The sequence below is a fragment of the Athalia rosae genome, chromosome 1 (assembly GCF_917208135.1).
Source record: "Athalia rosae chromosome 1, iyAthRosa1.1, whole genome shotgun sequence".
NCBI lineage: Eukaryota > Metazoa > Arthropoda > Insecta > Hymenoptera > Athaliidae > Athalia > Athalia rosae.
The window spans coordinates 15,050,385-15,066,986 of record NC_064026.1 but is presented as its reverse complement, the minus strand read 5'-3'; the positions used below and the strand labels follow the sequence as shown (position 1 = coordinate 15,066,986).

Genomic DNA, 16,602 nt, shown 5'->3' with positions numbered 1-16,602 from the left:
AAACGCCCTTTGCTAAAATGGATCTGTTTCAAGGTTTTCCAGAATTTTATTAGACAATCGAAGAAAGTCGGAGTTTATTTACATGTTACCGCAGAAAATTATTAGCTGTACAGACAACATTCCAGGATACTAGAATGAGCTAACGATGTATTACTATTAATGACTAGGCTCTTTTCTCTTCACTGCGTGTAAAGCGTAATTTACTGCAGTCGAGGACGTCCAAGACCACTTATTTTTTAATGGATTATAGCACATCCCATGGATCAATTTGGTTTGGCAACCCTCTGTAAGAAAAAGCATTGGAAATGTGAGGTGGTACTGGTTGAAAATGTAGATTTAAACTGTTCCCAAGTGATTAAAACGTAACAATCTCATACGCGATTCTATTAGGCGTCGCACTTCGTTGGGAGAGATGAACTTGTTCCAATCATGAGTTCCTATCGGGACTATTCTAAGTAAATACTCTGCTGCGATAATTCCACCAAGCCAGGATGGCAATGTTCTATTTAGAGTAGAAAGGAATAACGAGCCGCCAGGTTTAGTTGCACGAGTACAGCACTGGAACGTCAATGTCATAACTATTTAAAAAACGAGCTGAGGACCACATCATATGGTTCCTTGATATGGAGTTCAACAATCAGGAGACAAAGATAAGTGTGATAAGTGTGAACATTGTTTGAAAAGTGTGGGCATGTCATTGTAAAAAAAGGTTCACCTTCAAAAAACGTTCTTGGTCAGCGACGTGCTCCAATACCTCGGAAGCAACAACTGCATCATATTTTTCTGCATCAATTTCGGAGTGCTCCTCTATACAGGTATTTATGTATCGTAATCTATCTGCAAGATCCGAATCTATTGCTGCATGTTCGGTAGCATTTTTTATCAAGTCTGTTGAAGCATCGATTCCAGTTACATCAGCGCCGATTCTTGCCAATGGTTCAGAGAGGATACCACCCCCACAACCCACATCGAGTATCTTGATTTTATCAAGAGGTTTGCTAGGAGTTCCCATAGCCACACCTGTATTTGCTAAGCCATCGCGAATAAACTGCACCCTTAGGGTGTTCATAGCATGTAAAGCCCTTAATCCTCCATCAAGGTTCCACCATTGATTACTCATTTTTCCATGGAGCTGTACATTCTCTGCATCAATTGTTGTGTTTTTGGACACCGGTGGCTCATTTGGTCCTTTGATTGATTGTGTAGTACTGAAAATGAGCAATTAAACTTACAGCGCCAGGTTCTAGGACCAGGTGTGAGACCAGCTGATTTTATTAAAAGATTGTCTAGTTCATATAGAGAAGTTGGTAACTGTGACATTTCATTAGTAGCAAAACTTGAGTAGGGTTATGTTCTTTGTTATTACCTGTATAAACATTTTCTGATATCGCTGCTGAATGATTTTCTGAGTACTATGGACCTCATTTTTATTTTTGATAAGTGCCGAAACTAATAATCTGTTTTTAAAGTACTACAACCCATGGAATTACGTTGTAGATGCTATCGTTGGCAAAGGAGTTCTTCCATTGAACTTCAGCTTCATTTTCAATGCACGATAATTAAAGACCATGACAATCTATAACTACATTATGCAATTGAAATTCATACTTTTTTCCTGAAATCTACGGTACAGATATGAAAGTTTCTGGACAGTTCTTCGAGTTAATTCGCTACTGAATTTTGACGTAAAAAGGGTCCTGCTAAATTGGACTTAAATCAAATTTGAAAAAGAGCCAACCCGTAATCCCCATGGACCGCTTCATCTCCCATTCCTTCGGTAGTGCTGATAGTAAATGGTATCCAATAAGCAAGGTGACTTGCGGTCACGTGTCATTTAGTAAAGAATTTTGAGGACGTGCGCAGTCGCCGTAGGCAGTGACATCAAATGTGTCAAGTTTGCGGTGTCAGTTGAGAGATTCCTCACACTGTTATCGTTTTTATCAGTTTGGTTCGGTAGGTGGATCATTAAAATTAAAGGGGAATCATGGCTGACACGACGGTGGATGCAACGCGGCGTTTAAACGTTAAAAAACAAACGCTAGACGACGCGTATGCGGCGCCTGCAAACTTTCTCGAAATCGACGTGATCAACCCGATCACTCACGGCGTCGGCAAAAAACGATACACCGATTACGAGGTTCGAATGAGGGTGAGTACCACAATTCCATCTCAACTCTGCCTGTCAATTCATCATAATGGTATCAACGAAATAACACTCGTTATTGACATCAATCCTATTTCGTTCGAACAATTTACAAGACACTCACACTCCCCCAACCCGTGGATTGGCCAACAGAACCCTTGTAATCCATTCAAAATCGAATTAGCGACTAGCGTATTTCATTTACGACATAACAACGTGTCGTCAAATCAGTTGAAAGGCTTTCTCAACGTCTATTTTTTGCCCTTGCAGTTTTCCTAAAAATTACAAGTTTTTCTATACTAGAGGCTATCATTCGTTATTTATTGATCACTTAATCATTGACGCCTTATTGTGATATTGGCATTACATTCTAAACAATTTTTTTCAACACCAGACCGATGTTTCAATATATAAATCTCATAACTTTGGCAAACTTCACATGGAATGCACTTCCTCGAAATGCAATGAATCATTCAGTCATAGATATGATCAGATTCATTATGCCAAATGATGATTAATTCCATTCAACTTTTCACTCGTTGACTTACTACCAACTTACTACTTAGTTCTTTTGAAATATCCTTCACTAGTACTACCTCGAGCTATCTATCATGCATCAGGCTGGATCTCTCATACCGTTAGCCGACCTGATCTCTACATATCAAAAAGATCAATTCAGTTACCTTAGTAAAAAATTGATCAGTGCACGATTGAGTCGTAATCATTATATTTGCATTGGCTCTATCGTTGGTTTTATCAAGCTTTGTTGAAAAATTTTTTTATGGAGCAATCAGAGATGATTCATTACAGTATAAAGCATTGATTAAATTTTCTAGAACATTGACACAGGATATCTGAATACATTTTAAGTATTTGTGTATGTTGGTCAAGTGATACGTGTTGAACATGTAGATAACGAGCATTGGTGGATATCCGAGTGGATTTCCGAGTAGGAAACATAACTGAGTATATAATTTTTTGACATAAATTAACTGATTCATTAGTGAAAACCGGTAACTTTTCATCTGAAATCTTGACAGACCAATTAAGAGTTTCAAACACAATTTAGCAAGGAATACTTAAAACCCACTACAGCAGTACATATGTGGCTGATATATTACAGACCAATCTCCCTGTATTCAAAGTCAAAGAATCCAGTGTTCGAAGACGATATAGCGACTTTGAATGGCTCAGGAACGAATTGGAACGAGATAGCAAGGTAACCTTATTTTAATGCATTATTATTAACCTTATTACCATATATTTTGGATGAAGAGATATGTACCAATCATTGTTCGTCTTATCATCTGCCAAATCCTGAGCCTAATAACCATTTGTCATACTGGATCAACTCTTGTTTACAAACTTCAGATAGTGGTACCACCTCTGCCAGGTAAAGCATGGAAACGGCAGATGCCATTTCGCGGCGACGATGGAATCTTTGAAGAGGACTTTATCGAGGATCGTCGGAAAGGTCTTGAAGTTTTTGTAAACAAGTGAGTTTTCAGCAATTCTCTCTTCATAATATGAAAATTCAGTTTCACGATCCACTGGCTGGATCTGTATTCTCAAATTCGATGAAGTTACATGGAATCAATGTGAATTTGCAGAATAGCTGGCCATCCATTGGCACAAAACGAACGATGTCTGCATATGTTCCTGCAAGAGCCGGTTATAGATAAGAACTATGTTCCTGGCAAAATAAGAAACACGTAAACCTGATCGTCGCATCAAGTCAATTACCTAGCTACGAAAACTTCAAGATCTTGATATTTCCCCCGCCCATATCAAGGGTGAAAATAATATTCAATTGTAAATTCTATTGGCACGAATTGAGCTCTTGAATATTGCGATTATTCTTTTCGAATTATTACTGTTACTGTTTGCAATTACGATCATTTTTATTTATCTACATTGATATTATAGAACATAAAATAAAAGATAATATTGTGATAAAAACAAAGAAATAAGGAAAAAAAATCGATAAAAAGAACTCACAAGCTCACCAAAGTAATTATTGCATCAACCGAGTTAACCACCAACGGGTCTGGTACACGCAAATTACTTATATACATGATTGCACTAATGGTAATTTATTTGGTATAAATGGAAAATGATTTCAACGTTACATTCGTGGCACTTGAAATTCTCGGACCCACGTAATTTATCTGACCACATGACCAATGAACGCAGATATTTGCCGAGAAAAATACCGTACATATGTAGGTATATTATAATATATTACTGAATTCAGAAACATCAAACTTGAGATGCGTATAAGCTTGAGTTTATGAATCGGTACGCAATATTGTGTATCTTCCACGCTCTGTTAGATCGGTTTCACATCAGTTGGAGGGAATAGAAAAATTTCAAATGTGCTAATAAATTATCAGGATTTAATATATTTTCATAAATAGAAACAAACTACTTATCTCATGCTAGATTTCAATATCCGTTTATTCTATTTGACATAAATTTTCGTCCCCTCATCCGTTTTGAGAGAAATATCGAGTGCTTTGAAGCATCGCAATTATTGACAAATTGCATCTAAATTATTGACAAAGATAGATGTGACGATAATATGTCGTTTACCTTTTCCGCACTTGATGAGCGACGGCGAGCTGGTTCATCAAATGTTGAGAAGCATGTGAGGATTGAATCTATGTTGTTAAAAATCAAAATTTATGTTTATCTAATTAATAATAAAAATATTAATGATTTCATAGTATCAAAAATTGCAGCGGTTTACCTGTCGTAGGGAGAGGGGCTGTTTCGTTGTTAGATTACTGTTTGTATTTCGGGATCTAATGTTTGTTTTGAATAATAAATGATATTTAAAATTGGTCAACTTCGACGACATCAAGCAGTTTCAATCTTGAGTTGAATTTATCATCAACATCACTCGTATTTCTCCGTTTTCTGACAACTTTGTTAGTCAAATGGAAGTACAAAAGATGTTGTCTGTAAATAAATTGAACGCGTTGTACTAAGTATGCGAAAGAGGAGGAAAAAAGTGGAAAAACAAAACACTGGGCATAGGATTAATTATGAATTTATAGCAGTTGATCTTCTTCGCCTGATTAGTCTTGCCTGTAGTGATAAATGATTCAAAGCATCAGCAGGATTACTCGCCGTACTTGTGGATGAAACTTTCTTGATAAATGCTGCGTTTGGCGTCATCAGAAAATGGATTATTTCATCTCTATCCGCCCATTAATGCGTTAATTTTGAAATGTGTCAACGCAAAAGAAAAATGAAAGGAAAATTGATGTTTTTGAAGTTAGTCTATTTTCATAAAAAAAAAAATTAAAAAAAATGGCAGAGGTAAGTAGTGATAAATAATTTATGATTGATATGAGATCTTGTAAATAATAATATTATGCCTCTAAGATATCGATTTTCCTTCTGTTTGTCTTATTGCCACTGTGCTAATAATCGATTACAGGAAACTTATAAACAGCTATGTACGTTTGTATGGCATTAACATTGTATAATTAGGGGTTGTTGATTCTATGAATTGGCAGAGAACTAGGGATACAATATTGCAAGATATGGGTTGAAAAATTCTGTCTGCTATAGTGATTGTATCTGACCACAAAATGAAGTTTGTATTTATTGCTAGAGAATATTTAAAAAAAATTGGCTGCATGCACCATTCCGCAATGAGAGTAAGAGAAGCCATAACAAATCCTTAAGAAAAGTATTTTTTTTTCTGTTTTGTTTTTGTATTAAAATTGAAATATCGTAGCAATCTTTCATGTTTGCAATAATGAAAAAACTTTTCTATAATTAAATTGATTAAAATAGACTTGAATCAAATCCTATCTATTTTATACATAAGTTGAACAAACTCAACAACGATCATGATTTGTTGGCAGTTGTAAAAAAGAATTCTTTTTCTCTAGCTAATTTTAACATTGTCTCTGAATATATAGACTATTCGACTGGAAAATTATCATGGCACTGAATCGTATTGATTCAATTAATTAAACTTTATAGCAGACTTTTATATACATGTATACTATATGAATAATGCCTATCAACATTTGTATCAACTTTAAGTTCGCTGCCTGCTACGGTTGATGAAAAAGTACCAGCCCACGTCAAGTCTGAAAATCTAGTGAAATTTTTACTGCATATGTCCACAACATTTTTGACCTCAAAATTTTATAAACATAATGTTAATCGATATTATTACCAATATCTTTTCTGATGAATGAATATTTATGATAAAAAAAATTTAAGTCAAATTCAAATTTTCATCTTGTGTTAGATTAGCAAGCACCATTCTTCTTTTCGATCTTGGGGAAATTGAGATCGTTTCGATACTATTTACATTCGTAGTTTTTCAAGGGAATCATCAATTATAACCGGATAAACAATTGAATAACTATTTGCTAATGCTGATATATGTTTAACAATTCTATAATACAGTATAATCATAAATTTATGGATGAACCAAAGAAAATCTGCCATTCTAACAACTGTTATGTGATTAAAATCAACCACCGATGTTGCTTTTTCTCTATGAATTTAATAAAATTCCTGTATGTGTGTTCTGAAAACTGTAACATTTGTGGACCGATAAGAACTTCGAATGTAAATAGTAGTAAGGTAGTATTATAGGTACATAATGTTATAGTAATAGTCCTGTCAGACTAGATGGTCCGCAGTGAATAATTAATTTGTAAATTATGTTCAAAGATCTGTTAGCACTTCCTGATTTGTATGTGTTTCCGATTGTGTATGCATATGTATATTGTTGCATTCTGAATTTCTAAGTATGAATAAATCAAATATGAGTATAATTGAATTTGATTTTTGATTATGGAAAAAAAAACCACCGCCCAAAAAGAATATCTCCGCCAGCGAGATGATTTTTTTTGTTTTTTAATTTAAAAAATATAATTACATAACAAGAAAACTATTAGAATTTTTATTACGAAACGAATGAAGTTCTACAATTCGAACGAGATGTTTATAAATTTCACATATCTGACACATTATTTTCAACCTAGCTGCACTCTAATTCTATTAGTATTTTTAACCGTTTTCACATTTCTCACACTAACTCGCATGTCTAATTTGAAACACTAGTCATGTTCTATGGTTACCGATGAACTAAAAGATATGCTCAACAATGCGTAGGGCAAGTTTTATACTGAGACGTACCAAATATGAGAGCTATTGGTCCATACTGGGGGACGGTATCACATTCAAATATATATCATACTGTTGGTCCAGTCCAAGATAGCAATCAGAAATTAAATAAAACGTCAACTTCTTGTGGCCTGTAAAACAGAAGAAGATAATTCAGAGTTAGGAACAGCCATTGATAAGTTCGTCCAATTTTGCATTTTAATTATACAGACATATTTACCTGAACATGGCGGCGTCGTAAAGAATAACTGATTAGATCTTTTTTGTCCTTTAATGCCTGCCGCTCTCTTGAGCGCTAACAATTCTCCTTGTTCTTGATCTCCCAATGTGAGAAACCACCCCTCATCTTTTCCTCTTGGAAATTTAGGGCAATGTGCTTTGAGATTAGAGGAGTGATTTTTCCTCCTCGTTCTTACAATTAATGTATAATCGTTATCCTCGTGTACGTCGATCCAACAATCAGCACCGGCAGGCTGGGGGATTTTCTTTTCTGTGCTCCCATCGGCCCACCAGCCCTGCAGTGTTAGGTCTACGTATAGCACAGGCATCTCTTTTAAAACTTGGTGTATCTAAAAGTGGACCAAAAATTTGACGATGTTATTCGTTTAACGTACTAATTCCTGCGTAAGTTGAAATAAAAAATAACCTGCTGAATTTCACTTTCGGAAATTTCTTCTCTCAATGCGTTTGACAGGCGGCTATAATTTCCTTGAGTAACGGCGCACAACATGGGCAAACATTTGGGTAGTGATGAAAACAAACTCAATTGTTCCCGTTCCAGATGGGGTAGAGTCAGTAATGCAGACTCATCGACCCATCTTCCTTGAATAATCATTTGGAGAAGTTGCATCAGATGCAACGCAGCTCTGAGCCAACCTCGATCGGCAACAATATCGATCATAGCCTACGTTAAATAACAAAAAGTCACAACTTTGATCATCCATTCAGACGAGTATTTTGTTTGGTTGTCACAAGAGAATTTCTTTCGCGATTCAAAATTAACTTAAGATTTACATTGAAAAACTTACCTGCAGGATCCTGATTGCCTGATCAAGTACAGACTTGAGATCCGTCAGGTAATCTGCGCAGGGTAAGGGCAACCTTGAGAAATGAGCTTGAAGCAGCAGAAACGTTTTTGTGTTCGGAGAGTCTAGAGTCAGTGGATCTACTGCGTGGCGACACATTCTTGCTAATTCTCTGAGAAGTTTAAAGAAAATTAAGATGTCATAGTTGATTCAATCAGAGACGGTACTGAATCACTATCATAATCACTAACTCGTTCAGCAAATCCTCATTGTGTCTCACTGGTAATTGGTTGTACTCATGAGCGTCACATGCAACTCGTAAAAGTTCGTCAAGTGTCAGATTTTCTTGCAATCTGTCACTAAACAACTGCATCGTCTGATGCGCCAGGTAATAGAAGGACGCTATTCTTCCCATTGAGAGGGGGGTCAAACATTGCTCTTCCTAGAATTTGAATGACATATAGTTCGAAAAGCCGGCAGTGATAACGTTAGAATAACAGTAGCGAAAGGTGTTTACCTCATCGTAATCGATACAATACGAATCTATCAGTACACCAAGAGTCTTTTCGACCAGTTCAGATAGATAGCGATTGACTTCTTCAGGTTCCAAAACTTCCAGATCATAATATCGTGGATTTTTCATTAACCTTCTGAAGAAATACGTCCACGTCAAATAGTCGAGAAATTCTTGCTTATTTTTTATCGTACCAGCCACAATCTCGGCGTTAATGTGATCGGGCAATACTTCTAACAAGCTAGATTCCACCGGGAAAGGCTCGTACAAGAATTTTTTATAAAAATTCTTTTTTATGTCATGAACAAGGACCACGGCAACACCCGAATCGTCGAATTGTGGTCTTCCGGCTCGACCCATCATTTGCAGTACGTCCGTTATCGGCATGTCAACGTAGCGTTTTGCTTTCCCGTCATAATATTCGGTGCCTTTTATCACCACCAAATGAGCTGGAAAATTAACTCCCCATGCTAACGTGGCCGTTGTTATCAGTACCTGAGGGAAAAAATTATAAAAACCAAGATGAAGATTAAACCTAGTTTGGAATGAAACAACGACGGTGGTATTTCATACCTGTATTTTGTTATTGACGAATAATTCTTCGACTGTCCTCCTATCTCTGTCCTGTAAACCGGCGTGATGGAGTCCGATCCCAAAAGCTAAGGTGAGCTTCAAATTCACATCTTTGATATTGACCAATATGTTATCCATTTCATCTTCGAGCATATGTAACCATTGTTTCGGGTCATCTTCAGCGGCAAGATAGGCAATCAAATCCAATGCCGTCAGTCGTGTCTGCCTTCGCGAAGACACAAAGACGAGAGATGGACTGCAAGGTGCGTGCTGTCTGATCGCTTGAAAGGTCGGTCGATTCATCGTCGCCATTCGAGGACAATAGTGTTTTCCCGGAAATCCACTGATATGAACTTCTAGTGGTACTGGCCGAACCGAAGGCCGGAAATTGTAGAGGCCCATCTGGAAAACAAAGTTACAAAATGAGAATAACGTTATTCACGTCATTTTTAAGTCCTCAATAAGGTACGTTTGCTCACGTCTTCGATTCCAAGCCAATTAGCCAAGTCGACGGCATTAGCCAGAGCCGTGGATAGACCAACGATTCGCAGTGCTTTGGTAGTGTGAGAAGCGATGAAGTTTGTTCTGGAGACGATCACTTCTAACACCGGACCTCTATCTTCGCCCAAGAGATGAATTTCATCGATTATGATGAGCGCAACTTTTTGTACATAATTTCTCGTCTGCCAACTTCTGCTAATACCGTCCCATTTTTCGGGTGTCGTTACGATTACGCTCGAATCGGCTATCGCTCGCACATCTGGAGAAACGTCACCGGTTAACTCTACGACACTTTTTCCTAATTTTTCCTCTATTCGGACTTTCCAGTCGTTTATTCTCTCCCTGACCAACGCCTTCAAGGGAGCTATGTATACTATCTGCAATGAAAATTGAGATATGGAATTTCTGTAAATAAAATCATCGGTGATTACATCGTAGAGGGAATCACCTTTTTATCGGGGTACTCTCTGAAGACTCTGAACATAGCGATTTCCGCAGCAATTGTTTTACCGGAGCCAGTCGGTGCCCCCAAAAGAACATTGTTATCGGTATGATAAAGACAGTGGAAAATCTGCGTTTGGATGGGATTGAAATGAGAAAATTTATACAACTTCTCAAACCTTGGATCCTTCAAAGCGGTTACAGGCAGTGGCTGTAGTTCTAACAAATCTAAACACATCAACGGAACACAACTTGTCATCTTATTAAATCTCACAATAAGAATTCGATCAACTTATAAACCACCTACCAGTATGCGGTGGGTGAGTTTCGGGTAGTATTAAACCTTGAAAGGATAGGGGTAGCATCATTTCACATCCCAACCATCGATCACTGACGATCTTGACATAGTATTGAGTTGGCAATGGTTCGGAAAGGGGTATAGTCATCACAAGATCCTGATCTACTCCTTCGTAAACCTGTACCAGATATATAATCAAATAAAACTCATGGATTATTTAAAGCGAAAGTTGCGGACATAAGATATTAACCATTTTCTTCGTAATTAGAAAGTATTCGTGGTGATAAATGAAATTATTATCCGGATCTTCTATCCAGATCCAAAAAGCTTCGGAACTTTTACCATGCACCCTATCATTCCAATGAAATTCCGGATAGATTTTCAAACGAATTCGAAGTATGGTTCGCGTAATCGGCTGCAAGGTTGCGTCTAATTCCAGGGCAGGGAATTCACTGCAACACTTTTTTATCAGACTAGCCATCTTCTGATTCCGTAGAACGTCACCTATGAAGATAATCGTAAAATGAAGTGACACATAGTTCGTTTGAAATAACAACTCAAAGGCACTATTCTTCACTCACCAATTTCCTTGACGTCCATTTCCTTGAGGTTTTCTATCGTGAGATGCCGTTCTTCTATTTTAGTGATAATTTCGTGCGGTAAGCAGCAAAACTGACGCATTGGACTCATATGATCCCATTGCTGCAGTTCCAGCATTTTCGCCATGCCAAGCAAACGTCCAGCCATGATTGCATTGTTCTTACGGAGTACCATCTCAAATAGTGCACGACAAATACGTACAGCATTCTGTTCAGGAAATGGGTTAATGGATAAGGAATGCAATGTTTACTATCAAATTCGTAGAATATTTTTTTGGGACAACTTTTTGATCACTACTTTACCTGCGTAATGTAAGACATGTCTGAGAGAAGAGAAAATGAATTCACACGACCTCGTGACAAGTATGTTTGTATTAAGATATTCACTTTTCCATGAATATTCTCCGCTCCACCTTGTACCAATACCTCGCAATAATCTCTGGTTAAATCGTCCAATTCATCCATTTCGTCATCTCTGACCTATAGATGATTATTGGATAAGGTGACGAATCATTGAATCTTTTGTTTAGTTCTAAAAACTAAATACGACTTACTTTAAGCTGCTCAAATTCTTGGGAACAGGATATCATTCCTAGTATATCAGCTTCGGTCATAATAGGTTTCATATGTTCATTGAATATTTCAACGGTATCATATTTGATGTAAAAGTGACTCGCAGTCCGACCCAAGTCTTTGAAATTCCAAATAAAAGATAACAATTATAGCAAATAAAACTGTTTGCAAATTTAAAGTGAAATTATTCAGTTTGATATTTTCATGCCACATACCGGTCACACTGAGATCTCCCGTTCGAGGAATATACCGTATCATTCTGGCTTTGTCCAGAGCTTTGGCAGCTGTATCTATCAACTGTTTTCGCTTGAGTTCCAAATTCGGATCTTCGATAACATCCTGATAATTGATACCGTATACTTGAGGGTTCAATCTCATTCGTACGAACAGATACGTATAACTTAGCCACTCTACGGCCTCTTCGACATTCGATATAGTTCCCAAAGTAATCTGGGACAAGGTGAAAAAAAAGTAAGAAATTATCCGATGAATGCGTTTGGAAACACCCTGGATTATGAACTTTCTATTCACCTCTGCGTTCAAATTATCAGCCAAATGTGTGATGAAGTTGCTTTCGATGGGGAACTGATTTGTTAATAACGAGAGATAATGCGAGAGTTTATTGTGAGTAGTGATTATTGTTCCATGTCCAGAGGTATCAAATTGCGGTCGACCGGCTCGACCAAAGATCTGTAGAACGTCTAAGATCCCCAAGTCAATGAACGATCCATGCTTCGAATCGTATATTTCTGTACCCTGATGACCATACATTTCATTATGACAACATCATGAAAAAGGTGCTATTCGGTGTTTAAAATTTGATCACAATGTTAATTATTTCAACAAAGTTTCAAAATCTTACTCGTATGACAACGGCATGTGCTGGTAAATTAACACCCCAAGCTAACGTAGAAGTGCATACCAGAACTTTTATCTGACCCTCGGAAAAATATTTTTCAACGAGATTCCTGACAAAAAATTTCGAGATATTGCATTGATATTTTTTGATAATATCTGAAGTGCATAGAATATTTGATGAAAGTAATGCTCACCTGTCCGTACGTAACATGCCTGCATGATGTACGGAAAACCCATAGGAAAATAACTCTCCGAGCTGCTTGTTACGAGACTTGGCTAACGCTTTTTGAGCAAGTCCGGTGTTACCATCCGACATGAATAGTTTTTGAGTGCCATTTTGCAAAGCCATTTCCTTTAGAACCGTCGCTGTTCGGATCGTAGCATTACGAGCATGCACAAATACCATTACCTGTATGGAATGAATGGAACGATTTCATTAACATTTGATCAAAACAACACTTTGTTTGAGTAAAAAAAATAATAACAGGTGAAATACAGACCTGATGACCCTTTCGAACCATGTCGACAACGTGATTATAGCATACGAGGTCCATATCACTCATCTGTTGTAGAGGTCTCAATGCTTTTACACCAATAAATGTCTGACCGAGGGGAACCGGTCTGAATCGATGGTCGAAGTAAAACAATCCCTTATACGGATTGACGCGCAGGAATTTTGCCACATCTGTATAGTTGGGTAAAGTTGCCGATAGACCAACTATTCTGATCATACTTTGCGATGATTCAACCTGTGGGGGAATGGAATCAACTTTACATATACACAAACCCAACAAACATCCCGTCATTTCTTCCAAATAATCGTAGCAAATTTAAATTTTGATTCGCAATAAGAAAAACATTAACCTGTCTCAAGGTTCGAGCGACCAAAGCCTCCACGACGGGTCCCCGATCCCCATGTAGCAAATGAACTTCGTCGATAATCAACAATCTTACTATGCTTGTAAGTGCGATATCTCCAGTACCTTTTCTCGTTACTACATCCCATTTTTCTGGTGTAGTTACGATCATTTGCGTCTGCTGTATTTCAACTTTTGTTAATTGCATGTCACCGGTTAACTCCCGTACGGAGACACCCAAACAGCCTAATCTTTTGTTAAAACTGGCAGTCATTTCAGCCGCTAAAGCTTTCATTGGTGCGATATAGACTATCTTGAATTGATCTTTTTTTAAAACACCTTGTACAATGTGCAATTTAAGCTGGTGTATTACAGTCAGCATAGCGACATTCGTTTTACCGGCTCCAGTTGGAGCACAGATCAGCAAATTTTCATTGGTGTGATATGCTGCATCGAAGACTATGCTCTGAATACGATTCAGTGATTTTATACCTTGAAATGCCATCTGACCTACCTGAAAGCAAAAATTGTATTAGATGATAGCAGTTTGAATATTCCATTCAATATCCGTTTGAACATCTTGTATATTACTTCATCTAGAGATGATATCATCACAGGGTCATTGCCAACAGTCAACGTTGCAGCAGGGGGCACCGGTATGTGAACTTCTTCGCATAACTGGGAATCTTTTCTCTCAACATTTTCTGGCAGCATCACTTTTTGCCCAGAGACAAAGCCTGTAGGTTCATGTTAATTCATGTTGGTTGAGATTTTCAGTATAGAAACAGTTTATGCGTGTCTCCGATCGATTAACTTACCCGCAGCGGACTTGGCCGTGAGTTTTAAATCGAATACAAATGGATACTTCTCCATTTGAAGACTAGATGGAAGAATACTTTTTTTGGTAAGGATGGGAGCTTGCATAGCTTGTCTCATTAAAGCTTCTTGCCGTTTCAGGCGTAGCTCTACTGGATCAAAACTGTCCTGCTCATCATCGTCGTCATTATCTAATTTATTTGTTATTTTATTCAACTTCTTTTCTTCTTTTCGATACTGTTTTATGAGTTGTTTCTCCTTTTCTGATTGAACTATCACTTGACATCCTACCTGAGGTCTTTGCAATGCTTTTATGGAAGGAAAAACAAAATGTGAAAAGTATAATTCCAACATTATTAAAGAAAATTCATCTGAGATCAAGAATATCACTTTTCTGTGATCCAGCACCTTTTCTTCTGCAGACGTTTACATTTCTTTCAAATATCTACACATTAGCTGAAGTATGTTAGGGTTACTCACCAGTGCCATTTTTTGAGATCTTTTGAATGGCGTATATAGCTATGATGCTTTTCTGATGCTCAAGAGCATACTCAATAAATTCAATATTCTCGTAGCCCAAAAGATCGAATAGCTCAGTCTGAAGATTGTCACCACCACACTCGAGTTTATTGATGATCATGTGTCCAAAATCTTCATATTTCATTTCTGCTGAATATTTCTCATAACACCGTTTAAGGCCTCTTGTGAATCGGGATTTTTCAAACTACGGAGCAAAAGACTTGTCAGCATTTCTTGTAGTCAATAATGGCGCACATATTATACCTCAGTTTTTTTCTGAGTAACCGGATCTGCATGATAGGCCATTGTGAAATTGCTGGTAATTTTCAATGGGTTTTTTGCAGACATATCTTGGAGCTTTGTTGTATCTGGCCACTCAATTTTTTGTGGAAAGTAGGGAATATGAAGACCAAACATGTTTGGTGGGAAACTCGAGGGACTATTTGTTTCTTCCTCTACGTTAAGGATAAGGTTTAGAGTTTCTTCTGAAATCCTTTCTCGTACAGATTTTATTAGCTGAAACATAAACCCATTAAAAATATCTGAAAATCTTTCCTTAATTCAGCGTAGAAACGGAGTTATCGAAACAATGGTCTTTGTTTAATTGGCTTGCTGAATACCTGCATGATTTTGTTAGCTGTTTCTAGCGTTATAGTTCCAAATGTTTGACGCAAGATCTTCAGATTCTTTTGACTGACGTTATTTTCATTGATTAGGAGCTTTAAAATGAGGAGTGCAGCATCATCTTTTACTTCTGAACTTTGATCCTCTGGAATTCAATAATTAGTCACATAACAAGAATCAAATTAACTGTTACCCGATAACGGTCTACAAAATGATGGCAAGTAACCACATACCACAGAAGCTAGAGGCTTCATGGTGAATCTCATTCAAATACGGTACGGCATCTGGGGTTACAGATTTGCATATTTGTAACCAGGTTAGTCCTCTGAAATCAAACATTGGTGTATAATCGGACAAATGAAATAACATGCATCTATCGATGCAATGACAAAAAATAACAACTTACTTTTCTGCTTTTGCTGCCCTTTCTAACTGTTTGGCGACAAGATTATTTTTCTCATTGTCTAATCTATTTGTACGTCTTAAGTCTGTGAAGGCTCTTAGCGAACGTGTAAGACGGGGTAGTTCTCGCATATCGGTGTGGTTCGATAGGCCTTTCTCGTTGAAACTGTCTATTGGTAGAATATTGATATGTGATTAAAGAAATTTTGTATATCTTATTAAAATTGTATCAAATTGTTAACCTTATACCTACTATCAGTTGTATTTGTCATCATAAAATAATTCAACTATAATTGCTACACCCAATTGTATAAATAATTATAAATAATTATCGAACAAATTGTATATGTGTAATGGACAAACTGAAAGGTATATTACTTTTCGCGGATAATGGGATAAGTTGACCAACTTGTAGCTCTGTGAATCGTAAGCTAGGTTAATACCTACCGAACAACGTGCGTCTGACAGAATTGTAAGACACTTACATAAAGAATGGTGAATGGTGAAGAAGACAGAATTCTACATATTTCAGTTCGTATTTCACCGGTGGTCAGGAGCAGTTGCAACTTATGTTGCAACAGTCGGAAATTTTCGAAGGCTTTTGTACCGGAACTTGTTTTGACGTATCTTTGACGGCTGGCTACCCAAGAGCGTGTATTGCGAAATTAATAGCAACAATTTAGAACAAGCTTGGGCTTC

General features: G+C 37.2%; 3 protein-coding genes across 6 annotated transcripts; 1 reads left to right on the top strand and 2 right to left on the bottom strand.

The window, feature by feature from the left end:
- Positions 1–22: 22 nt before the first annotated feature.
- Positions 23–1,671, bottom strand: LOC105690562 (ubiquinone biosynthesis O-methyltransferase, mitochondrial). The gene is made up of 4 exons (XM_012408427.3): positions 1,367–1,671; positions 716–1,208; positions 378–558; positions 23–284 (listed from the first exon to the last, which is right to left on the bottom strand). The coding sequence occupies exons 1-4, from the start codon at positions 1,423–1,425 to the stop codon at positions 157–159; spliced, it is 861 nt and encodes a 286-aa protein (XP_012263850.2). The 5' UTR covers positions 1,426–1,671; the 3' UTR covers positions 23–156.
- A 162-nt stretch (positions 1,672–1,833) lies between these two features.
- On the top strand, positions 1,834–6,951 carry LOC105690565 (sorting nexin-12). The gene is made up of 4 exons (XM_012408432.3): positions 1,834–2,149; positions 3,267–3,362; positions 3,515–3,639; positions 3,754–6,951. The coding sequence occupies exons 1-4, from the start codon at positions 1,985–1,987 to the stop codon at positions 3,857–3,859; spliced, it is 492 nt and encodes a 163-aa protein (XP_012263855.1). The 5' UTR covers positions 1,834–1,984; the 3' UTR covers positions 3,860–6,951.
- Positions 4,526–16,556, bottom strand: LOC105690560 (activating signal cointegrator 1 complex subunit 3). Of its 4 annotated transcripts, none has more exons than XR_007276670.1 (29): positions 16,157–16,174; positions 15,908–16,073; positions 15,735–15,826; positions 15,498–15,646; positions 15,142–15,393; positions 14,839–15,082; positions 14,361–14,666; positions 14,134–14,279; positions 13,550–14,056; positions 13,186–13,434; positions 12,880–13,094; positions 12,690–12,795; positions 12,359–12,583; positions 12,043–12,277; positions 11,809–11,945; positions 11,558–11,734; positions 11,237–11,462; positions 10,906–11,159; positions 10,665–10,833; positions 10,365–10,585; positions 9,895–10,293; positions 9,416–9,817; positions 8,846–9,337; positions 8,580–8,770; positions 8,332–8,500; positions 7,950–8,207; positions 7,524–7,872; positions 4,893–7,434; positions 4,526–4,803 (listed from the first exon to the last, which is right to left on the bottom strand). XR_007276670.1 is itself a non-coding variant. In XM_048648788.1 (29 exons), exons 2-28 carry the CDS (start codon positions 16,033–16,035, stop codon positions 7,328–7,330), a joined length of 6,405 nt encoding a protein of 2,134 aa, XP_048504745.1. In that variant the 5' UTR covers positions 16,036–16,073; positions 16,157–16,174; the 3' UTR covers positions 4,526–5,104; positions 7,316–7,327. The 4 variants fall into 4 exon arrangements, 3 of the variants coding, with proteins under 3 accessions (XP_048504745.1, XP_048504746.1, XP_048504744.1); XM_048648788.1 differs by having other exon boundaries at positions 4,526–5,104; positions 7,316–7,434; XM_048648789.1 differs by lacking the exon at positions 16,157–16,174 and adding an exon at positions 16,389–16,556 and having other exon boundaries at positions 4,526–7,434.
- Between the last annotated feature and the right edge of the window lie 46 nt (positions 16,557–16,602).

Bases quoted from the DNA above. Each gene is read 5' to 3' on its own strand.
- LOC105690565 (XM_012408432.3), top strand. From the start codon at position 1,985: ATGGCTGACACGACGGTGGATGCAACGCGGCGTTTAAACGTTAAAAAA. The intron at 3,363-3,514 runs GTAACCTTATTT...TACAAACTTCAG, and splicing joins AATTGGAACGAGATAGCAAG to ATAGTGGTACCACCTCTGCC. The intron at 3,640-3,753 runs GTGAGTTTTCAG...GTGAATTTGCAG, and splicing joins CTTGAAGTTTTTGTAAACAA to AATAGCTGGCCATCCATTGG.
- LOC105690560 (XM_048648789.1), bottom strand. From the start codon at position 16,035: ATGCGAGAACTACCCCGTCTTACACGTTCGCTAAGAGCCTTCACAGAC. The intron at 15,647-15,734 runs GTATGTGGTTAC...ATTGAATTCCAG, and splicing joins TGAAGCCTCTAGCTTCTGTG to AGGATCAAAGTTCAGAAGTA. The intron at 8,771-8,845 runs GTAAACACCTTT...TTCAAATTCTAG, and splicing joins ATTGTATCGATTACGATGAG to GAAGAGCAATGTTTGACCCC.
- LOC105690562 (XM_012408427.3), bottom strand. From the start codon at position 1,425: ATGAGGTCCATAGTACTCAGAAAATCATTCAGCAGCGATATCAGAAAA. The intron at 1,209-1,366 runs GTAATAACAAAG...GCTCATTTTCAG, and splicing joins ATCAGAAAATGTTTATACAG to TACTACACAATCAATCAAAG. The intron at 559-715 runs GTGAACCTTTTT...TTGACGTTCCAG, and splicing joins ACCAAGAACGTTTTTTGAAG to TGCTGTACTCGTGCAACTAA.